The 24127-nt window shown below is 34.5% G+C and overlaps 1 protein-coding gene across 6 annotated transcripts in view; it reads left to right on the plus strand.

The window, feature by feature from the left end:
- LOC135831157 (carboxypeptidase M-like) overlaps positions 1-24127 on the plus strand; it is a 38041-nt gene that overhangs the window by 12633 nt on the left and 1281 nt on the right. For 3 of the 6 annotated variants that reach the window (XM_065343437.1, XM_065343438.1, XM_065343439.1), the window contains exons 2-9: positions 4912-5621; positions 11547-11680; positions 11832-12156; positions 12959-12988; positions 13308-13484; positions 17495-17613; positions 17697-17873; positions 17959-18051. In XM_065343437.1, coding sequence (XP_065199509.1) covers positions 4928-5621; positions 11547-11680; positions 11832-12156; positions 12959-12988; positions 13308-13484; positions 17495-17613; positions 17697-17873; positions 17959-18051 — 1749 coding nt within the window. In that variant the 5' untranslated portion in view covers positions 4912-4927. Of the gene's footprint in view, positions 1-4911; positions 5622-11546; positions 11681-11831; positions 12157-12958; positions 12989-13307; positions 13485-17494; positions 17614-17696; positions 17874-17958; positions 18052-22876; positions 23654-23749; positions 23890-24127 lie in introns of those variants that run through there. The other 3 variants (XM_065343441.1, XM_065343442.1, XM_065343440.1) reach the window with 3 other exon arrangements.

A 24127-nucleotide genomic window follows, 5' to 3' on the forward strand; every position in this document is an offset into this window, starting at 1 on the left:
AAATGCAAAATGAAATAATTTTCATATTCATGTGTAGCTGTAGCTCTATAACTAACTACCTATGTATCTTGTTTACACAGTTCACTTTAGTAATTGAGTAATGATAATATTTCCTCTGATTTGTCGATTTTATAGTCTGTTTATTTCATTTAAAAAAAGTATTCTAGAATATTATAGAACAAGGAAATTTACATCTGTTGGTGTTGTGATGAAAAAAATGTTTATTTTGATTATTATTGGAAAAAAGTTTTTATTTTATTAAAAAAAATACCTACTTATCTCGTACTTTTGGTGTTTTCATTTTTTTTTTTTTTTTTTCAAGAAGTTTGATTTTTATTCTGCGTCTATACAAAACATTTTAATCTGTTTTTTTTCTTCCCAAATATTTCTGACGTTATGTTTACATCAAAGGTCTTCTTTTTACTCTGTGCGAGATGACCTACCTTGCAGCGTTACCCCAATTTTTGTCAATACATATTTCATTATAGGCAATATTTCCACTTGCATGGGTCGATGGATGTAATCATCTAAAATTGTTTTGATTCAGAATTTTTGGGTAGACACAGTGATTATGATGAATAATACAGCGTAGATATGTATGACCTCGTTTAATTTTTTTAATTTGAAATATTTTTAGTAAAAAATCTATCGTACCTATTCAATCACTCGATGAATTTTCGATATGATGGCGTGATAGAAAAAAAAAACGTTATTATGTTAGGTAATCTGCGTTGAAATATTTATAAATGACAGCAATACCCTGTGCTTTGATTTTTTCGTTTTTTTTTTTTGCAACTATAATAATGTTCTCTTTGTATTTTCTTAAGCACTGGCAATTTTTCTTTTAGTAACTTTTATTTAAAAAAAAAAAAAAAAAAAAAAAAAATGGAATGGCAAAACAAAATTTTTATTTAAAGAAGTCGAAATTTGATATGATTTTTTAAAAAGTCTTCTACATTTTGCAGTATTATTTCACAAACATTTGGGGAAATAACTGCACGAGCGAAGCCAAAAAATTAATTGGTTCGAAAAGCAAAAACAAACGCCCACTCCCCCCCCCAGAAGGGAGGTGAAGTTGAGCTACTGCTTTGAATGTATGTCTGGTGACTTTTTGAACACATTTTATCATCTCCTCAAAATTCCAAATCTTACCATCTCGATGAAAGAAAAAAAAACCACGAGAGTTAATTTTGCTGCATTTGAGCCCTTTAAAATATACAAAAATTGATTACCCAGAGGAATGAAAAAATCATTAAATTAATGCCAACCAAAGTAAAAGAACCTAATATATTTTCTAGATTGCAAATGATGATTGCTTACGCGGCGCGGCTGAAGAAATTTGGCGAATAAACCGAAATATTCAGGCATTCGTTTCAAAATGTTTGCCAACTCTGTCAGACTCCAATAAACGCTTCGTGAGTTTTCTTTCTCAAGTGCTTGTTGGTATAACATTGAATTGAATCGTTGGTAGTGAAACTGGTAAAAACGAATGCCGTTTGCCACTTCATAAATAAACATCTTATTGGTTCGTCTTCGTGTTGTGGTATTCAGTTGTGCATTTTTTTTTATATACGAGGTACGAAACGTATAGGTATACCTAATGAATTCTCGCCATTCTTTTTTGAAGTACTTGACGACGTTTTTTCCCACGTTTTTCATTTTTTTTCTTCTTAATTGATAATGATTTTTTTTCTTACTTACTTAATTCGCCGTTATTTGTTTCGAGTATTGCGACTTTCAAATCAGTACCTATCACTTGTTTATACATCTTATGCTTATAATGCTAACAAACGTGTGTATGATTTATTGAAAGGATCGAAATTCGAGAGTAATATTTTCATCTCATTTTTATCGAATAAGCAAATTATCCATTCTAAATAATTTTCGAGATGATGATATTTTGAATGAACATTACTCATTTGATTAGAAAAATTGTGAGGAATAATTTCTCTTTTCGAGTTTCAACTTTTGATTTGTTCGATGTATATGTTAGTCAACTTAGTCAACTATATGTACTGGGTTTACTTTAATTCTCTACTTTTTGAATACCTAATATATTTGTTACTCAATATCGAAAGGAACTTGGTAGGTACGTTTAAATGAAATAATAACACCTCACACATTAATACAATTTTCCAGTAAATTAACCATAATTCGAATGTTTATCATCATCAATGTGATAACACAACAATAGCTAGGCTGAAACGGGATGAAAGAATTGCACAATTTTACATTGCACAAAATACCTACCAAAATGATGATATAATTCACATTCAATTCAGTGACAAAATTGCGACTAGTTTTATTCATCGTCGAAAAAGTTCTATATACCTACGCCAGCATCATATGAACACAAAGTTTTCAATTACATTAAAAATATCGAATAGAGTACTCTGCGGAAGTACTTTTCATATAACAGGATATGGAGAGGTTATTAAATAGAGCATGTCAAAGTTTCTCTTGGGCTAAAGTCTATCCATGAGTACGGGGAGCCGGACTACGGATAATGATGTTCTGTCGCGAAGTGTCACTCCTCTCTAGTAGATGTATGCCACTTCATGTGCACTTTTCACACGCTTATGCGAACGATTTCTCGTTATTATTAGCGTCCTATCGTATCACTCGATTCACTAGTCAACGATCCAGTTAGTTACATAAGTTCGCCGTGAATATTCCACCAAAATTAAATTAATTTTGATTAGAAAATTCGCTGATGATGGGTATATTTTCGCACGTACTAGGTTTGTTGTAAGTATCTGCTGCGTAGAAACTGTGTAGAGAGAAGTGGAGATTGTGTTTCGTAGTGTTCTTTGTATCGTTTCTCATTAGCTTCCAATAATTAAGTTGGTAGATACATGAATCCCTTGTGACGTAATATCTCAATTGCTGACGATATCTTTACATCCTATAGCTGTTTACAAAAGAAAATATCATTCTTATGGTATTGGAACCTCTGAAATAATACAAATTGTTACGTTTTTCATTTTAAAATAATGTAATGGGTACTGTAAGTACTGTATAGTAATACTTACTTGCGGTATCTTTATGTTTTTTAACGCAACGAATCTGAGAATTGAATGAACTTGCCGTTTAATATTATGCTAATTTTTACAATGTACTTCGTAACCTACTTCACTACTCCAGTATAATAACCTGGAAGTAGAACTGGAAGTCTGGAACGCATCGTTTTATCAGACTTCAGACATTCGTTACTAGTTTCGACTGGTCTTAACACACACGTGTTGTATGAGCAGCTGATGGATGGAGGGGAGAGGTGGAGAATGTTTTCTTCGTCGCGTGCATGTATTTAAGTAGGTATGTAAGTATAGTTTACTGATAACAGTGATAACAAATGGGAAAAGTTATCATAACTTGTTGTTTTTCTTTTTTCTGAAACAAAATAATTTCGAGCTGAATTGCGAATTAATCAATATCTAAATTATTATCAATCAATCTCGTACAGTACACGTGGGACACGTGTTTAATTTCACATTAGTGGAGCAGTGTATTTAAAAGGTGACAGTGACGGTTTGTGTGGAAAATACCTATATAGTCGTAAACGTACATCATCTCTTTCTTACTGATCGCGTGTACGAGTATATTGACGATATTTATCATTTAATTACATCGTAAACAACGTTACTTACATTCCATTATTTGCATTTAAAACAATCACCGATGGCCCTTCATGTTCGAGTATATCAACATAGATATAGAGAGGTAATTCTGTAATAATCTTTGGAAGAATTCATCGACGAACGTTTTCATTGTGTGAAAGTCAACCATAAAAATAATACAAATACGACTAGGTAAAATAAAAAGTGTCCGTTTAATTGTTACGTTGATCGTAAAGAGAACGAATTTCATTAAACCGTCGCCAAATATTACAATGAAAGATGTAATTATGTGTAAAAATGTAATGAAAAATCTTACCAATGTAGCCACAAGAGAATATTAATAAAGGATGATCGATTTCTCTATGAAAGAAAATAAAAACATAGGTTGCTGATAAATCGAGGAAATAACGCGATTTGATGATTCATAAGGGGTACCTTACCTACCTTGATAACGTTGATCAATATGACACGATGTGTTACTCTCGAAAGATTTTAGTGAAAGTGTTTTTCTATAATGAATTACATATTTGAAATAAAAAAATCTCCGACTTTGGTGTAAAATTGTATTAATGAGATATTTATTGGGAAATTTTACCTTGAGCTACCTATAGAGTGATCTTTTTTTGCGACGTTTGTTTTTATGTATATTCTGCGGTGAATGTGGTTCAGGTGATATGGTTTGAGATAGACTTCGTTTTCATCGGATTTGTAGGTTTGGCATTTTGAGTAGAAATCAGAGTTAAAAGGTACCGTTTTAATTAGTGTGGTGTTTTTGCGGTTGCTTAGGCTTACTGTATTAATACACGACTAGGATTTCAATTATTTAAGGAAAAAGTAATTCTACGTATCTACAAGTATTTATAGAAAGTTGAATTAAGTGAATAAAGTCGTTGATAATCGAGCCTTTGTCAATTACCTTATAATACAGGGTGCCCAGAAATATCGTGAACCCCTAAAAAGGTTTTCTACTAAAATACTTTGGTTGATCACACTGAATGATAAATATGATAATAATGATAGCACATGATTGGTTGTTAGACTGAGGTGATAACATTCCACCAATCATATGCATCTACTTCACGTTGCCAACCTACATATATTTTTAATAAAAAAATTTCTCTAGGGTTCACGATATTTCTGGGCACCCTGTATTTAAGTTCTATCAGTAGGACTAGGAACTAATAATTTCATGTGATAACACAACAACGACTGCCTACTTTTTTAATTTTATAAAATATTACCGATCAGCATCGTACAAAAATATTAATGATTTTTTTCTTATGCGTTTTTGCAGATAATTTATTAATATAATGAAATCGTCAACATGGTGGTGTCCAACCATTACAGTCGTTATATTGTGTTTCGTTGCTGGTTCGCGTCACGTTTTCACAGAAGAAATCCAATCACCGCCAGTTGAAAGACGAATATCGGTATCCCAATTCTACGATGATACCGAGAACAGCGACATCAATAAAAATAAATTAAGACAAGAGGCATCGGCGCATTACCACAGAAACCGAGAAGAATCGTCGCAAGACGAAGAAGACTCATTATCTGGGTACAGGAATTCGCAGCCATTCCCGAAACACGACACGATCGCCGTCGGTTCGGTCGAAGACGCCGATATTAGCGGAATTCGAAGGGTTCCGCAATTCGTGCGAGGATCGGTTGTGCCTCAAGATGAGCCCGGCGAAGAAGCTCAAGAATCCATTAACACTGGAACTTATAATAATCATCGTTCACCTCAATATATACATGCTAGTCCGGCTCATGAATTGGGTTTAGATAAAGGCCCTTCGTCGAAGAATCAAGTAGTCAGTAATTACCTGCCGAATTTCTCTAGTCAAAGTAATCATTACGCGCCATCTGATTTCGTACAAGATCCATCTTACCAATTGGATTTTAAATATCACGATTATGACCAATTAACCAAATTTTTAAGGACGACGTCTTCTCGGTACCCGAATCTGACCGCATTGTATTCCATCGGAAAGTCAGTACAGGGTGAGTACCTACCTACCTATCATATTGTTCTTTCTTCAAGTTGGTAATTATCGCATGTTTGGCTGTTGTAGCCAAATATTATTTTGGGATAATTTTTATGTGATCCGTATATCACGATATTTATAATATATTACATCGTTCCGCATTCTATGTTGAGAACCAACTCCCTCTCAAAGGAGTGTCACTTAATGATACACAAGTGCGCAAGAATGTAGGACAAACGATAATTTTAGAGACCTACCTAGCTATTCTTATCTGCATTTCAACCTTTTTTTCCCCCATATCGAAATTGAAGTTTTAATGACCAATTAAATTGGACAATCGTTCCTTTTATTTGTGTCATTCCAAGGTAAAAGGTCCCACTTTGAAATTTACTGATTTTCGAGAAAAATGGATTTTAGTCAGATTGGGTCAAAGTGGGACCTTTTGTGTTAATGTCATTTTTGGGTCGTTAGTCATCTCTAATATCACCTCCCAAGCTTTCAACTAGCGCCACTAACGGGAAGTGGGTAAACTACAGCCTTACAGTGAAAGATGCGTACATTTTTCGATGCATTTTTCACCTATTTGCGCGTATGAACATGGTTTTATGCGGCTGCACACACATATGTGTACAGGAATACATGTGGATGTGTTCGACTACTTGTATGCCGTTCAAGAACCAGGTTTGGTTAGCAGCGATGATAACCGAGTGGCATTGATGACGGACTGTGAAGTGGGAGGTCGGCAGTTCGAACCCCGCACAAGGCAAAAATTTTTGAGATTTTTTTTTCGATTATATTTTTTTCCAAGTTGTATTTCACGCCAAAAAATATTTTTTTAATTCAAAAATGCTTTTTTTATAATTTTTGTACTTCTATTTTCGATTTTTCCCCAGAATTTTCATTTTTTTCACGTTGTTTCTTCATTAAACTACATTTTCCGTCGAGTATTGTTCTTTTTAAATATCACCATCGTTTTCAGCATCAAAAAATCTATCATATGAGACATCAAGGAGCGTTCTACGTCACATTATCGCAAAATTGTAGTGAAAAACGTTTCCAAAACTTTCAAACGCGTCTTTCTCAAAACTTACTTTTTCAGGTACGCGACTTCAAAACGCCGTAGCTCCGGCAAATATCAACGAATTGGGCTCGTTTCGGTCTCATTCGATCAGGAATGTCTCCCCCTATCACCCAGTGGTCATAACTCAAATCTCGAAAATCTGCCAAAGTGGGACCTTTTACCTTGGAATGACACAATTTTCTAGTCTATTTTATTCTTCATCGCTCCACAACACGCCGTTTTTAATCAACTGAAACACATTCGAATAAAAACGATAAATCTGTTTACAATTTTCAGATCGAGGTTTTTCATTCGTATACTATTGAATTTGAAACCAAATCCTAATCGAATTAAACTCACGCTGAGTTTAAAAATACCCGTCGCGTTGTACCAAAGTATCGGTTGACAGGGTTGGAAATTATTAAGTATCCAATTTATAACTTACAGATCGAAAAAAAGAATTAAAATTGATAACTATTTTTATTTATATCCAATAAAAGGTGTAGGTTCTATGTTATCGTTAAATCACGAAAATTATTAACTTTATATAGGTACCCTACTACGATATTTTTTCGAGTGTAAGTATCGTCTCGCCTACATCCATGACCTTAACAATTAATCTGCCGAAAACGAAGCATATTTTTTCTACAAAGTTTTCTATACCTAGTTCTGCTTCTGCATCAAGATTCAAGAACAAGAGCATTACAATAAATTATTCGAAACTGTAAATTGCGTTTTGGCAACATGTTGACGGGTTTTAAAAGAAAATGCTTTCTGCTGTGAAGTAATTTACGAAAGGACGTTTGTTTCGAAAACTTTAGAATTTTTCATAAAGACTACTTGAAAAAACTCTAATGACGTTGGTATTCTTTTTGAATACCTATGTTCTGAAAAGCGAGTAGATGAAAAATGTATAAAATATACAGCGTGCTCGGAAAATGTCGAGCACCCTCAACATTTTTTTGTTAAGTTAAATATAGGTTGGCAAACGTGGAAAATATACGTGTGATTGGTGGAATTAAAGCTCTTTAATACAAGTATGGAAATAGATTATGCTCTTAAGAAAGTCATAGCATTTTACGTATGTGTTACGTACTGCGCATGGCAGGTTGGTGTCGTCACGCGGTGGAGCAACGAAGGGGGTGCAACGTTGTACGTGAACAGCTGATTTGATGCGTGCTCGCGCACTGCGCAGTACGTAAAACTTACGTAAAATCCTATGACTTTCTTAGGAGTATAATCTATTTCCATACTTGTATTAAAGAGCTTTAGGTGGAATGTTATCTCCCCAATGGGTCATTTCCATCCATGTCAACTCAACCAAAAAGAAAGGCGATTCTGAAAGTCATGTCTTTCGATTTCGCTCAACTTTTTTTTACAATATATACCCACCCAGTAAGTAAGAACCCCGCAATTATTTTGGTCCCAGTCCCCTCAGTGGGGGCGGGTGGGGGGGGGGCTTCCATTATTTTCACATTGTCTCAAGGTACTCAACTTCAGCAGCCCATTCCTCCAAAACTATGATACTTTGATCTAAACTGAATTCACAGTTCAAAAGGACATTGCATTTAAAATTTTTTAAGCATTTTGAAATTTTCAAAAGTTGAAAGTTGAACTTGCAAATTGAAAGTTCAAATTTCAAAATGGCGCTGTAAGTGGGAGCTACCACTTAAAATTTTGAAAAAATTGCCATAGATGTACCTTTTAATGCTCTTTCGAAATATTCAAGTTTCATGATGGGATCTCTTGATGGAAGGGGAGCACCCCACCCCCAATTTTGGGTGAAACTTTCGAAAGAAAATCTGAGGCATGTGACATATCGAATTCTATGTTTTTGATGACGCTGAACACGAATTTGACGTCAGATGTTTAATTGGACCCCATCCACGGCCCCCAACAATTTTTTTGGACTTTTGCTTATTGACGGAGGTTTTTGGGGGCCATGGGTAAGGTTGATTTTAAAAACTATGGCTATATTCGTGTTCAGCGATATCGAAAACATACTATTTCATGTGTCACAAGAATGTAACCATTTTTTTGGGGGTTACCCCCTTTCGGGAGGTGCTGGGGGCCGTGGACGGATCCAATCAAAAATCTGACGTCCTATTCGTGTTCAGCGTCACCAAAAACATACTATTCCATGTGTCGCACGAACAAAACACATTTTTGAACTTTTACCCCTTGGGAAGGTGCTGGGGGCCGTGGATGGGGTTATATCGAAAATCTGACGTCATATTCGTGTTCAGCGTCACCAAAAACATAGAATTCGATATGTCACATGCCTCAGATTTTCTTTCGAAAGTTTCACCCAAAATTGGGGGTGGGGGTGCTCCCCCTTCATTAAGAGATCCCATCTCGAAACTTGAATATTTCGAAAAAGCATTAAAAGATACATTTATGGAAATTTTTTCGAAATTTTAAATGGTAGCTCCCACTTACAGTGCCATTTTGAAATTTGAACTTTCAATTTGAAAGTTTAAATTTCAACTTTTGAACATTTCAAAATCTTTAAAAAGTTTTAAATGCAATGTTCTTTCGAACTGTGAAATCAGTTTTGATCAAAATATAATAGTTTTGGAGGAATGGGCTGCTGAAGTTGAGTACCTCGAGACACTGTGAAAATAATGGAAGCCCCCCCACCCCCCTGAGGGAGCTGGGACCAAACTAATTGCGGGTTTCTCACTTACTGGGTGGGTATATATTGTAAAAAAAAAAATTTGCAAAATCGAAAGACATGACTCAAAAACGAAACGTTGGTCAAGTTGACATGGAATGACCCCAATCTAAATAACCAATCGTGTGTTATAATAAATTTCATTAAGTAGATACTAGATACTCGTAGGTATGTTTTTTATGCAGATTATCGGAAATCTGGTTTTTGAACGTTTTTGAATCTCTTTTTAAAAAATTGTTTAGATTCCAACTACAAACTTTCAACACCTCAAAAGTCTTCTCTCTTTAAGCAAAATCAGTAAAATCCAAAATCCGTTTTTCAAAATCTACTACTTTAACACATTCTTATGGATTTTAAATCTGTCAAGATCTGTGTAAAAAAACAAACCTACACATATTACTAGGCACTGAATTTTTAATATCAGAATCAGAAATCATGTATGCCTATTTTTATTAACAACCAAAAGGTACCTGCATATTCCATATTTTTACCAATTTTGTACCTATACTCTCCTTTGCCTAAGATGAGTTAGTAATTACTCATTAAGCTGACACTTTGACGACTGTGTTTATGAATATTAAAATATCGATTCCATATCAGTAAAAAAAAGTTTGCATAATCCGTCCTCTAATTCAAAAGGTATAAATTTACCTACGTACAGTAAACATTTGCCAAGTGTTCGGTTCATGATAACGATATTGTAAACATCACATGTACCTACATTCTGAGTAATCGAACTGTACCGTTATGTATTTTCGGGCGTGAATATTAACACCTGTGTAGACACTAGACAGCTACGATATAATATCAGTGTCCACGCTTTCTGAACTACATTCGTATTCGTACTTGAATTCTAACGGAGATTTTTCTAATTACTTCATTGTGTGTCAAGTACGCACTCGTATAGTGTTCCTATTAAGTCGTTGAGCGAGTTAAATTAACCAAAAACTAAAATCAGATGTTACGTGTACCAACCTATCCAGTACCTAGCTTCTTATAGTTAATTATATGCATCTAGATGCATCAAGTGAAGATTAAATTACAGTTTAACTAGTATAACAGCTGTGTAACTGCTCCAATTTCGTAGTTATTACAGTTAAACGTTTAAAAGGTTTAGTAACCGTACTCCGAAGAAATTTTATCATCGATCTTGTAAGTTGTCTAGGAAAAAAGCGAAAACAAAAAACACTACCTATTTTATATTAGGTACATATTTGCGATAAAAGTTAAGTAAAATAATAACGACTACGGTTTCGTATGCTAAACGTACGGTTCTCTTTCTTAAATCGTTTTTCGGTCGTTCAAAAAACGTTAATAAATTTGCATAACCGTTCCCCGTAAATGTTTGTATTACGAACAGTGGCGCGGCGTGGGAGGGTTTTGCTTGCATTACGTTGAAAGTACCTACTACCTACCTACCTAGAACATATTGTTACCCGGTTTGTATTTTAAAAGTTCTAAATTCTAGAGTATTCATCAGAGTAATACATATTTCAAATTAAATTTTAATAAACATTTTGTAGACAGACTTGATACGTTCTTGTGATTCAATGGTATAATTAAAATAGAAATGAACCATGTTCACTTTTAATAACTTAATTTTCGTTTGTGTTTTAAAATTATTTCAACTTCGGATTGCTAAAATTTCGATAGTTATTAACATAAATGTCCAATTGTCCAATATTTTTTCATTCTCACGAGTGATATATAGAATTTCATTTCCAACTGAAACTGTGGGAATTGTTTCAAAATAATTTCTACGTTATCATTCTCAGAGTCAATCTCGTCAGCAGCAAACTTGAAGTTGAAATTCAAAGATGAAATTGCAAACATTACTATTCACGAGATTCATTTTTACTTTTTGAATAAAAACTTCATTTAGGGAATAAAAGTACGATTATTATCATGGCTAAAGCACTTCGTTATTCGTTAACAACGAATCAACGATTTAATAAAAGTTTCACTTTTAAATTTCACTGAATTCTTTATTACACAAAAACTTTTTTTAAAAGTGACTAACGAATAAATTTTTCAATTCTTAAGGGTAAACTTTACCCTGATATAAATTAGGAACCTGAATAATGCTAACTTTATGCGTAGCGAATTTTTACCAGCACTTGTTGATTAAGATATTGAAATTTTGAGCATTTATTTTATTTTCAAACTAGATTTTCGAGTACCTAACGATTTTTGTTTTTATTTTACAGGTAGAGACTTATGGGTGATGGTAGTTTCATCTTCACCGTACGAACACATGATTGGTAAACCAGACGTGAAATATGTAGCTAATATGCACGGTAATGAAGCCGTTGGTCGTGAACTCATGTTGAATCTAATTCAGGTACGGTAGTTGAATTCGGCGTTAATTTACACATCCAAGTATGTGTTATAGAAGAACCGTTTTTTATGACATAAGCGATGACCCGGCGTATTTCTCAACTCCACACACTGGCGAAAATAAATACCTACCTGACGAAATATTCTGTTTTCAGTATTTAGTGAACAGTTATAGTACCGATCCATATATCAAGTGGTTATTGGATAACACTCGTATTCACATTTTACCATCAATGAATCCGGACGGCTTCGAAGTAGCTAAAGAAGGTCAATGTGACGGAGGTCAAGGACGTTACAATGCTCGCGGTTACGACCTTAACAGGAACTTTCCGGACTACTTCAAGCAAAATCACAAACGTGGTCAACCGGAGACGGACGCAGTCAAAGAATGGACTTCGAAAATACAATTCGTTTTGTCCGGAGGTCTTCACGGTGGCGCGTTAGTGGCCAGTTATCCATTCGATAATACAAATAATGCCAGTACGTTACCCGTCAATTGATAACTAATTTGCTTAATTAACAAAAAAAAAAAAAAAACGCTGCCGAACGTGTTTATGCATATTGCTAAAAAAAAACTAATAGTCATTTTTGTCGTTGCGTTTCATCGCGGCAACGTCATCATCGTGTACCTTTATGGGTACATGTGCTTTGATGTTTCGTGTGTTTTATGGGTGCAAACTTGTCACATATGCGGGTTATGAAGTACACTTTTATGGTATTTTTTTTATTGGCTTCGAAGTGTCAACGGGTTATTGTAATTTAATGGTCGATTCTCCGCTGCGGAGAGATTATTTAAATGTCAATTGTGTTTGACAGTTTTGTCGCAGCAGAATTAATTCGCTTTTTCGCGGATGAAACTTATTTTTTTTTTTATATGGTCAAGTTTCTAAAATCAAGACGACGAAGAATAATAAATCAGATTTCAAGTACCTATATACTTATTCGGTGTAGTAATTTCAGATGTTTATTCTGTTTTTGCCGTCTTTAATAATGAAAAGAGATTGTCGTTGAACGAAAATAATCATCTTTAATCTTCAATCATTATAGGTCAATGACCCGAAACCTATCGTTAATTGTACGATATTATTGCCTATACGGCTGTTCTTTAGGCGAATTTTATATTTTATTTCTTGAAAACAAAAAAGTGGGTTTTTCAAATTCATAAATGCTCGTACGAGTTTGGGTATCCTAATAATTATGAAGTACTTAGGTGAATTTAATTTTATCAAAGTATCCGTACCTAATATGAGAATATCTTTGTTATGCCAACTTTTAATTGAAGGAAGCTGTCGTTCGTCGCCCATGTGTTCAGGTGCGTCTTCGAAATTTTAAGTACCTACCTTTATAGTAAAGCTATAGGTAAAATTCAATCGAGTCTTTATTATCTACCTATTAACGTTTAGTAGAATATCATTCCAACTTCGAATCCAGAAAGGTGATTGATTTAAATCATCTCTGGATTCGCTATTATTTCAAAGTAGTAGAAGCTAATAGTTCGCTTACCTATATTAATTCTTGGAAGTTGAGAAAAAAAACAATAGTAAGGAACGCGTAGGATGCAAAGTACGAGTATGTGTAATTGTGTAATAATAATAAAATATGGGTCTAATTCGATGAATGGTATTTTTCAGTGTTCCAGAGCTACTCCTCCGCCCCATCATTGACACCAGACGATGATGTATTCAAACATTTAGCATTAACTTATGCCAGAAATCATCCTACGATGAATCAAGGGCAAGCATGTAAGGCTGGAACTCCATCTTTTCCTAATGGAATCACTAATGGAGCTGCTTGGTATCCGTTGACAGGTTAGTATGGTATTACATATGCTACTTATAGGCACTTTGTACAATTCTATACGAGCCACATATATACTTAAACTGCATTATAGTTCGTGTAGGCCTAATTGCACTTTGTAATGATGATAAAGTGATAAAAATTTGTTCGGTAAAAATCAATTCAGAGTTTTGTAAGCATGAAGGATGTATCAAATGTATGATATCTACTTACAGTGTTTTTCGAACCCATGACGAAATAATCGCGAATTTTTGCTCCTAATTCTCTTTGAAAATGCGAATTTGAGTATCATGTTCACTTCATCGCAATCAGAATTCAATTGAACATTATTATCTGATTGGCTTTCGTTTTCTGAAATACCTACAAATTGATAATCTGTAAGCTGACGTGACTGACGTGAGATTTGGTGTTTATTCTTTGATCTTTGTTCACTTGTTCCTTGGAAGATTGGTCAAAATTTTATTTTCAGAATCACAAAATTTGATCGTTGTTTTGTTCTCGTTCCTGGCTGTCCAAAATAAAAATCAACTGCGTCATATTTTATCACTTATCAGTGCTTTTAGAGCTCAGTGCTTTTACTTATCAACTTATCTAAAGAGCTTAACTTATCAGTTATCCTTATCAGTCATCTCGCAGTGTTGCCATTTACAATGACATGCAAAAAAGAAATTCAAAATTTGATTGGTCGTCAGTCGTCATCATCCTTATCCTTATTTTTTAATTCTGCTTTCATTTTTACTTATTATTTACTCATGGCCCGAAAAAAAATGGCAAAAGTTATTCTTGAATTTTTCGTGATGATTCTTACATATTAGGTACGTAAGTAATAAAGTTTTCAGCCAAACAAACATAGAAAAAAATGTTTTCCTTTGTGCTCATGCCCACATTTTTATTTTTATTTCTAAAAACGCTAAACTGATTTTAAATGCTTATCAATCATGCTTATCAGTTATCTGTTATCTTCTGTTGTTTTTTTTTTAAATTCAAGTCAATTCAAAATGCCCAAGAGCAAGAATTCGTTACTTGAATCATTTCAATTCATTAATGATTTCAATCTTAGAACATTTCAGTGACAGACACTGTTTTAAAACCAGTGTTTGTTTCAGCCACTGTTTAAAACCAGTGTTTGTGACAGACACTGTTTTAAAAAACCAGCGTTTGTGACAGAAAGAAACTGTTAAAAACCAGTGGTAGTGACAGACACTGTTTAAAACCAGTGTTTGTGACAGACACTGTTTAAAACCAGTGTTTGTGACGGACACTGTTTGAAAGTTGAAACCAGTGGTAGGGACAGACACTGTTCAAAACCAGTGGTGGTGAGAGTGACAGACACTGTTTAAAACCAGCGAGAGTCACTGAGAGTCACAGACACTGTTTAAAACCAGTGGTAGTGACAGACACTGTTTAAAACCAGTGTTTGTGACAGACACTGTTTAAAACCAGTGTTTGTGACAGACACTGTTTAAAACCAGTGTTTGTGACAGACACTGTTTGAAACCAGTGTTTGTGACAGACACTGTTTGAAAACAGTGTTTGTGACAGACACTGTTCAGAACCAGTGGTAGTGAGAGTGACAAACACTGTTTAAAACCAGTGGTAGTGACTGGCACTGTTCAAAACCAGTGTTTGTGACAGACACTGTTCAAAACCAGTGGTAGTGACTGACACTGTTTAAAAATTAAAACCAGTGTTTGTGACAGACACTGTTTAAAACCAGTGGTAGTGACTGGCACTGTTTAAAACCAGTGTTTGTGACGGATACTGTTTGAAAGTTGAAACCAGTGGTAGTGACAGACACTGTTCAAAACCAGTGGTGGTGACAGACACTGTTTAAAACCAGTGGTAGTGAGAGTGACTGACACTGTTTAAAACCAGTGAGAGTTACTGAGAGTCACAGACACTGTTTAAAACCAGTGTTTGTGACAGACACTGTTTAAAACCAGTGTTTGTGACAGACACTGTTCAGAACCAGTGGTAGTGAGAGTGACAAACACTGTTTAAAACCAGTGGTAGTGACTGGCACTGTTTAAAACCAGTGGTAGTGACTGGCACTGTTTAAAACCAGTGTTTGTGACGGACACTGTTTGAAAGTTGAAACCAGTGGTAGTGACAGACACTGTTCAAAACCAGTGGTGGTGACAGACACTGTTTAAAACCAGTGGTAGTGAGAGTGACAGACACTGTTTAAAACCAGCGAGAGTCACTGAGAGTCACAGACACTGTTTAAAACCAGTGTTTGTGACAGACACTGTTCAGTGTTTGTGACAGACACTGTTTAAAACCAGTGTTTGTGACAGACACTGTTCAGAACCAGTAGTAGTGACAGAGACAGACACTGTTTGAAACCAGTGGTAGTGAGAGTGACAAACACTGTTTAAAACCAGTGGTAGTGACTGGCACTGTTCAAAACCAGTGGTAGTGAGAGTGACAAACACTGTTTAAAACCAGTGGTAGTGACTGGCACTGTTCAAAACCAGTGGTAGTGACTGACACTGTTTAAAAATTAAAACCAGTGTCTGTGACAGACACTGTTTAAAACCAGTGGTAGTGACTGGCACTGTTTAAAACCAGTGTTTGTGACGGACACTGTTTGAAAGTTGAAACCAGTGGTAGTGACAGACACTGTTTAAAACCAGTGGTAGTGAGAGTGACAGACACTGTTTAAAACCAGCGAGAGTCACTGAGAGTCACAGACACTGTTTAAAACCAGTGTTTGTGACAGACACTGTTTAAAACCAGTGTTTGTGACAGACACTGTTCAGAACCAGTAGTAGTGACAGAGACAGACACTGTTTGAAACCAGTGGTAGTGAGAGTGACAAACACTGTTTAAAACCAGTGGTAGTGACTGGCACTGTTCAAAACCAGTGTTTGTGACAGACACTGTTCAAAACCAGTGGTAATGACTGACACTGTTTAAAAATTAAAACCCGTGTTTGTGACAGACACTGTTTAAAACCAGTGGTAGTGACTGGCACTGTTCAAAACCAGTGGTAGTGACAGACACAGTTCAAAAGCAGTGGAGTGACAGACACTGTTTAAAAGCAGTGTTTGAAACAGACACTGTTCAAAACCAGTGGTAGTGACAGACACTGTTTAAAACAGTGGTAGTGACAGGCACTGTTTAAAACCAGTGTTTGTGACTAGCGTTGGGCAAATTCGTGAATTTTCTTTTTTTTGCTTGCGCAAGAATATGCACATTTAGTGGGCATATTCCACATATTCTTTTCAAAAAATTGAAACATTATTGCTTACTTTAGAGATGATAGGAAACTTTCCATGAAAAGGTTTTCGTAACTTTCAAATAATTATTAAGAAAAATTGGAAATTTATTAAGAAAAGTAGTTGTAAAACTTGTAAATTGTGGGAAAATTGTAAAAAAAAGCTTTTGAAAAAAATAATGATTTTTATATTTTTGAGAGAATATTCTCCAAGCATTTGAGAATATTCGCGAATATGCAGGAATATTCTCAGATTATGCGCATTGAGAATATTCTCAGGCCAACACTAATTTCAATTATATTCAGTTGGAGTAACAAATCACAAATGGTTCAAAAAAAATATGAATAGGTAAAAAAAATAAAACCAAATCCAACCCAACGAATTAAGTAATTGTTACTTTCAAACTATGTGATTGTGAATATACTTATACTAAAAAAAAGAAATCTACTACCTACCGGCAGGTGCTTATTTTCTACCAACGTAGTCTAGGTTTATTAATAAACTTGGAAAATTCCATTGTTTGACAAAGTTCACATATGCAGAACAACAAAATGACAATACTAAAGTATCGTAGGCCTATGGTTTAAAAAGTGAAATCGCATAGCGGTAATTTCAAAAGTTTATAATGATAACGTTCTCTAATACTTACCACAATGTAGGTAGGTATAATATAGTTATCCATTAGCGTTTAATCCATCATCGCAGTTACCTGATGTTATTCATTAAAATCGTAGAATAATTTTTCTATTACATATAATATATTTAATTTTAAAAACGTTGAACCGTTATGGTAATTTCAGGAGGAATGCAAGACTTCAACTACGTATGGTACGGTTGTATGGAAGTAACGTTAGAAATATCCTGTTGCAAGTATCCCCCAGCTTCCGAATTACCAGCTTTATGGCAAGAAAATAAATTGGTACGAATTACCTAGCTACATGCCAAAAACCTCACGCGGGCGTTTTAATTTGTTTTTAATTCGAAATCGTATTTTTTGCGCAGTCTTTGGTGAAATTCTTAGCCGAAGCTCACCGAGGAGTACACGGATTTGTAATGGATGAGCACAATAACCCAGTTGAAAAAGCATCGCTCAAAGTTAAAGGCAGAGATGTCGGTTTCCAGACAACCAAATACGGAGAATTTTGGAGAATTTTATTACCAGGAGTTTATAAATTAGAAGTAAATTGTCGCACTAATATTCTAGTACCTACATAACAATGGTTTGAAAATTCACTAATGTAATTCGTTTGGCATATTGTCGCAGGTCTACGCAGATGGATTCGTACCACGAGATGTCGACTTTATGGTTATCGAACAACACCCAACGTTATTAAATGTGACGCTTCATCCGTCTAAGGTAGGTGTTACTGAGAATATTAAACTTCACTTATGGCGACCTCCTTGGTTGGGTGTAATTAAACAAAACGACGAAGTAATTGAAATTAGTGAAAATGGTGAAAGGGGTGATAGAGTACCGCATGTTTTATATAGAGCATTTAACCAAGCAAACGTTTTATCAATAACGATTTTTAACGTAGCTATCATCTTGATTGTAAAGTACTTTCTATAAAAAAAAAAAACTATAGGAAAACAAAATCTGAAATCGTAAACACGTATACGATTTTTTTTTTATAAACAATGATCAAACGAGGTATAGCCTATCTAGAGAAAATCGACCAATATTCGATACCTATTTATTATAAAATCGTCATTACTCATTCGTATTGTATATAAAAAGTAGTAAGACATCTGTGATTACGATTTTTCTTCTTCTTTTTATTTTTTTTTTGAATCGAAACATATATTATTCGACTACGAGAAGTCGCCAAGTACAAGTTCTATATTAAGTAGGTATGTACATATTTAACACAAGCTACGGTATTTCAATAATTCATCTTACCCGTAGAGTGTTTTTCAATCATTCGAAAACACACGCCTTTATTTATATTGTTTTCTCGTTTCAAATATGTACTAAATGGTGTCGATGGACATGCAGAGATACGATACATTGTTCAAAGACCGCGTACACTGTATCGTAGTGCTCATTAAAAAATATCGAATCCGTCTTCCGTGTCTGTCAACAATATTTAGGCTAATAGTCGTTTGTTTTTTCTTTACCAACTTCTGCTCATCATTGGGATAATATTTTAATACGTGTTGCGTAATATTTTGGCATCCGAGTTTGTGGTCGCGGAAAAAAAATTGGACATTAGCCTCATTATGAGAAAAAAAAATGAATAGGAATACTTTGGGACATGTAAGTACTTCTATTGCTAACAAAAAGAAAACATGTCTAATCACGAGAAGAACAAATGTTATAATAAGAGGGGAAGGGGAGTTTCTGGAATGAAAGAACAGAAAACAGAAATTTTGTGGAAACGTTTTCGAATAAGTAAAAAAAAATGACGTTTTTTTTTTGTTTTTGCAGTTTTTATTGATAAATTGAAATCTTGAAAATTTTCACTTTTTAATACCATTTTTTGCGTTAAGAATCTAAGATACATAATGATAAATTTTATGATAAGTACGAAAATGATTTGAAGCAATTCGAATAATCATTGGATGAATGAATTGGCAAATTCTAGAATAGATTTTAAAGGTATTGTTAGAAAGTCATAATAATATAGATAGGTATAATGCAACACTATTGAAATATCATCGCAATTCGTTAGTATCTCACGTACCTAAACACTGCCATTTTAGTAGTGTCTAGTTTACATTTTAGTACATTTTCAATCGGCGTACGTCATATTATCTCTTATTTAAAACGGGTTTCTAAGTTCTCATTAAAAGTGTAACGTCTCGATGGCAATCGACCACCTTTCATGTGAAAAAGTGGCAACCCAAAATACATAAGGGTAGTGTTGAGTAGTGTAACCCATTCGATAAGGTCGATTTTTTTCAATTTTTTAAACAGTGATGAAATTTATTCGACAATACAAGTTTTCTTTGTGCTCTTCTCTCATTTCAAGAGTCGACTCGGGAACCATATCAAAAATGGATTTACCAATTTTGAAAAGCTGGCAAACCTGCATTCTGATAATTATCCAAAATATGAATTTGAAATTTTCAAGTTAATCCCGTTGTGGAAAGGGTATAGTCGGGGAGCCCGCTTAAGGATCTACTGCACCCCCCCTCGATCCTCCGAGACAACTTTTTTCTTAAAGGGGGGAGTCATAAGGAACATTTCTAGCCCTTGTACTCCCAAAAAAAGTGGCCCTACTTACAAAATTGCAGCCATTTTGATTTACAGGTCAGTCGAAATCGCAGATTTTGCGTTCCAACATAGGACTTGCACGAAATTTTTAAACCGTACAAAGGTAGATCGAAAGATCAGGCAAAAATTTATCACCTGCCAAAATTTCAAGTGCTAAAGTGCGTTTTTCGATTTTTGGTGAATTTTTGAAAATCAAATTTAGGCCAAAAATGAGGAGAAAAAATCAAAACTTTACCAAATTGACCAAGAAAAATGAAATTTGGGATATACCCTATTTTCGACATGCCAAATCGATTGGAAACTGTTTCAAACCGTTTTGAGCAGTTCTTGGAGCCTCCAGCAGATTTTTAAAACTCGAAATTCCCACACAATTTCATCAAATGGAGTTGGATAGCCGAAATTTACTCTGCAAACTAATTTCAATACGCTACGAAGTCAACTGCAGGGGGATTTCAAATAGTTTTGGAACGTCCAGCGATTTTTTGAAAATTACTGGAGCCTCCAGTAGATTTCAGAAACTTGAAATTTTCTCAAAATTTCGTCAAATGGATTTGGAAAGCTGAAATTTATTTTGCAAACAAATTTCAATACGCTACGTAGTCGAATGCTGGTGGATTTCAAGTCGTTTTGGAGCCTTCAGGGACTTTTTGAAAGGTCGTATGGCGTTTTTTGGAAAATTGAAATTTCCGAAAAGTGGCTGGAAGCTTCAAAATCATTTGAAACCACCATGTAGTCGACTTCATATCGTAGGTATTGAAATGAGTTGGCAAAGTAAATTTCAGCTTGCAGAATTTCAACTTTCAAAAATCTACTGGAGACTCCAGTAATTTTCAAAAAGTCGCTGGTGGCTTCAAAACGACTTGAATCCACCTGAATTCGTCTTCAGAGAGTGATAAAAATGGAGTGTAGAGTAAATTTCAACTTTCCATCTCCATTTGATGAAATTTTGTGAAAATTTGAAGTTTCAAAAATCTGCTGGAAGCTACAGGAACTTTCAAGAAATCGCTGGACGCTCAACAACTTGAAATCCTCCTGCAGTTGACTTCGTAGCGTATTGAAATTAGTTTGCAGAATAAATTTCAGCTTTCCAACTCCATTTTGATGAAATTTTGTAGGAATTTCGAGTTTCAAAAATCTGCTGGAGGCTCCAGAACTGCTCAAAACGGTTTGAAACAGTTTCCAATCGATTTGGCATGTCGAAAATAGGGTATATCCCAAATTTCAGCTTTCTTGGTCAATTTGGTAAAGTTTTGATTTTTTCCCTCATTTTTGGCCCAAATTTGATTTTCAAAAATTCACCAAAAATCGAAAAATGCACTTTGGCACTTGAAATTTTGACAGGTGATAAATTTTTGTCTGATCTTTTGATCTACCTTTTGTACGGGTTAAAAAATAGAATGCAAAATCTGCGATTTCATCTGACCTGTCAATCAAAATGGCCGCCATTTTGTAAGTAGGGCCACTTTTTTTTTGAGTACAAGGGCTAGAAATGTTCCTTAGGACTCCCTCTTTAAGAAAAAAGTTGTCACGGGGGATCGACGGGGGGGGGGGGTGCAATAGATCCTTAAGCGGGCTCCTCGACTAGTAGTTAGGTACCCAAAATTAAGTCATTAAGAGTTTTGTTTAGTTTGAATGTGATCTGGATTACTAACCGCCATATTTTAATACCATAGACGTATTTGGAATTTTTCGGACCCCTCTTTCCCTTCTCCTCTTACAAATTTTGACTCAAAATTACATCAAAAAAGATTTCAGCGTTTTTAAAAAACTACATTTAGAAACCCCACATGATGAATTTGAATTTTTTGAGTTGTACCCCCTCCCTTCCCCCTCCCTACTCTGTTCAACACTTGACTCAAGAATGTATTCAGTATCACCTGGACCTTTTGTTCGCAATGTTTTTTTCTACTTTTGTACCTTAAAATCGTTATAGGATCATTGCGTTGTCGCAATATGGCAATTGGCGATGGAAGGGGGGGGGGCTTAATATGCATGTGGACTTCAAATTCGTCTCAAGGCTAAATTAAATTCTAAAAAAAATTGTGCTGCAGTGATTTTTAATGTTTTTTTTTTTGCTTGAAAAATTGTATTCGTCGCTCTAAAAGGAGCCATTTCAATGAAAGAGGTACCCCCTCCCCGCAATTCGGGGGTCAACATTCGCAAAAAATTTTGAAGTCATGTGATACATCGATTAGCATGTTTTCAAAGGTGCTGAACTCGAAAATGACATTATTTTTGCGATTAGACCACTTTCAAGTCTCCAGCAGCGTCCCCTTCTCCTCAGTTAACTGTAAAAATCAAAATCTGTTCGTTTAGTCCAATTTCCCACTGCTCAATTTCGTCTTGATCAAGACTTGAAAAATGTTGATCGATTGTACAGTACTTACATTTTTATGGTTGTAATTTGGATTGCCACTTTCATAGTGAGAATTTTTCGGTTTTAAAAATACATTTTTTTTCTCCGAATGGTCTACTTTGACTCTGATAATAATCTATCGTCTTCGTCTTCCACGATACTAACATTAAAATTCGTGTCAACAGTCTTCCTATAAAAATAAAAAATATTTATCTATTTTGATGAAAGTGACGATTGGAGAAGTTAATTAAAACGCAAGTACGAATAAATTATTTTATCGGGAAAAATCAACCCATAAATTCGTACGAGATAATTCTTGTGGAATCTTTTGGTCCATCTTCGTAGATACATATTGTGAGAAGTTGACGTGATAAAATGATAAAAATGTTTAGAAAGTGAGGATATGACGTGACGCATTATTAAATCATATGCTACGATAAGAATGCAAGATCTCACTATTTATACACTGCGACTTTGATGAGTCGTTCTGTGTGTAAAAAACTTTTCGATTTTTAAATTTAAACGTAACTTTTTGCATTTAATTTGACTCAAATTTAAATGGTGGTGGAAATTCAAAGTATGCTAAGTGCCAAAAACTTTTTTTTACAGGAGAAAATAGAAAGATTTTCGTTATGGAAAGCGCTATTTTTCGGGATTTATAACTAGTACAACTTGGAGAAGTGTTTCCTCCAATGTGACACTATGAGTGCATGCACAATGCACATAGTAGGTATACGCATGGTATACGTTACGTTGAAAAAAGCGTTTTGAATGAAAAAAGTGGCAATTAGCATGCTTTGAATTTCCACTATTCGATTAATTTTTAAATTTTAGCGATCGCTACTTATTTTTCTTTCTTTCTTTTCTTCTTTTTTTTAGAATATATTATTTGAATATTAAGTTATCGCGCTTCTCATAACAAGATTGAGTTGGTATTTTTACTTGAATTTTTTTAAATCAACTTTTTCTTTCTTTCTTCACGTACCTAATTTACTGTTACCTACCTCGGATTAATTCTCATCTTTCTGGTCAAGTTACCTTTCAATATATCGAAAAAACCGTTCGATATTTACCGATTTTTACCTCCTTCGTACGAATTAATGACCTACCTACCGTAAATAAGTCTTTAATTTTTTATTCGACGAGAATATTACGTGAATTTTTATTTTTGTTAGCGTCACATTAGGTAGGTCTTGTAGGTACCTAGCTACCTTTTCACCAATTTTTATCGTTTGTTTTATTTTCTGTATATTTTATCATCGAAAAATTCTAATATTTTAGTTATTCTCTACCTATACTTGTTTTTTTTTCAATTGTTGAACTTTTTGTCTTTTATATTCTGTAAATTGCTTACAAGAATAACGAAATATATTTGACAAAAATTAATCTGTTGTATGATATTTCTACGGCGATGAGGGTGATTTGGCTATGTAATTATATAAAATGTAAATATTGTGGTGTGGTTTTTGTAATATCTTGCAGACACTTTCCTCCGCGTACGCAACGCCAATCTACTTGTTACCACCAATTATACCCGAAGAAGACGAATACCCATATCCATATCCCATTAATTAAAAATATGTACCTACTCGTATTTTCGTTACCTATAACTCTGAATTCAGGTTTGTATTTTTAAAACTTTCCCACATTCGAAAGCTTGAAAAATTTTTGTGTTTTACGAACGCTTCATTCTGTCATTCATCATTGTTCAAGTTTTGTTTTTTTGTTTTTAATTTATTTGAAAAGAAAAACTTTTTGGTTTCATTGACCCATTGATTTTCTCATCCGTGTGTATAATTATTATTTGCGACAATTTTCACTTGACACGTACATTTTTTGGTGATAGAAAATAGCTTATTT

The sequence above is a fragment of the Planococcus citri genome, chromosome 1 (genome assembly GCF_950023065.1).
Source record: "Planococcus citri chromosome 1, ihPlaCitr1.1, whole genome shotgun sequence".
Taxonomy (NCBI): domain Eukaryota; kingdom Metazoa; phylum Arthropoda; class Insecta; order Hemiptera; family Pseudococcidae; genus Planococcus; species Planococcus citri.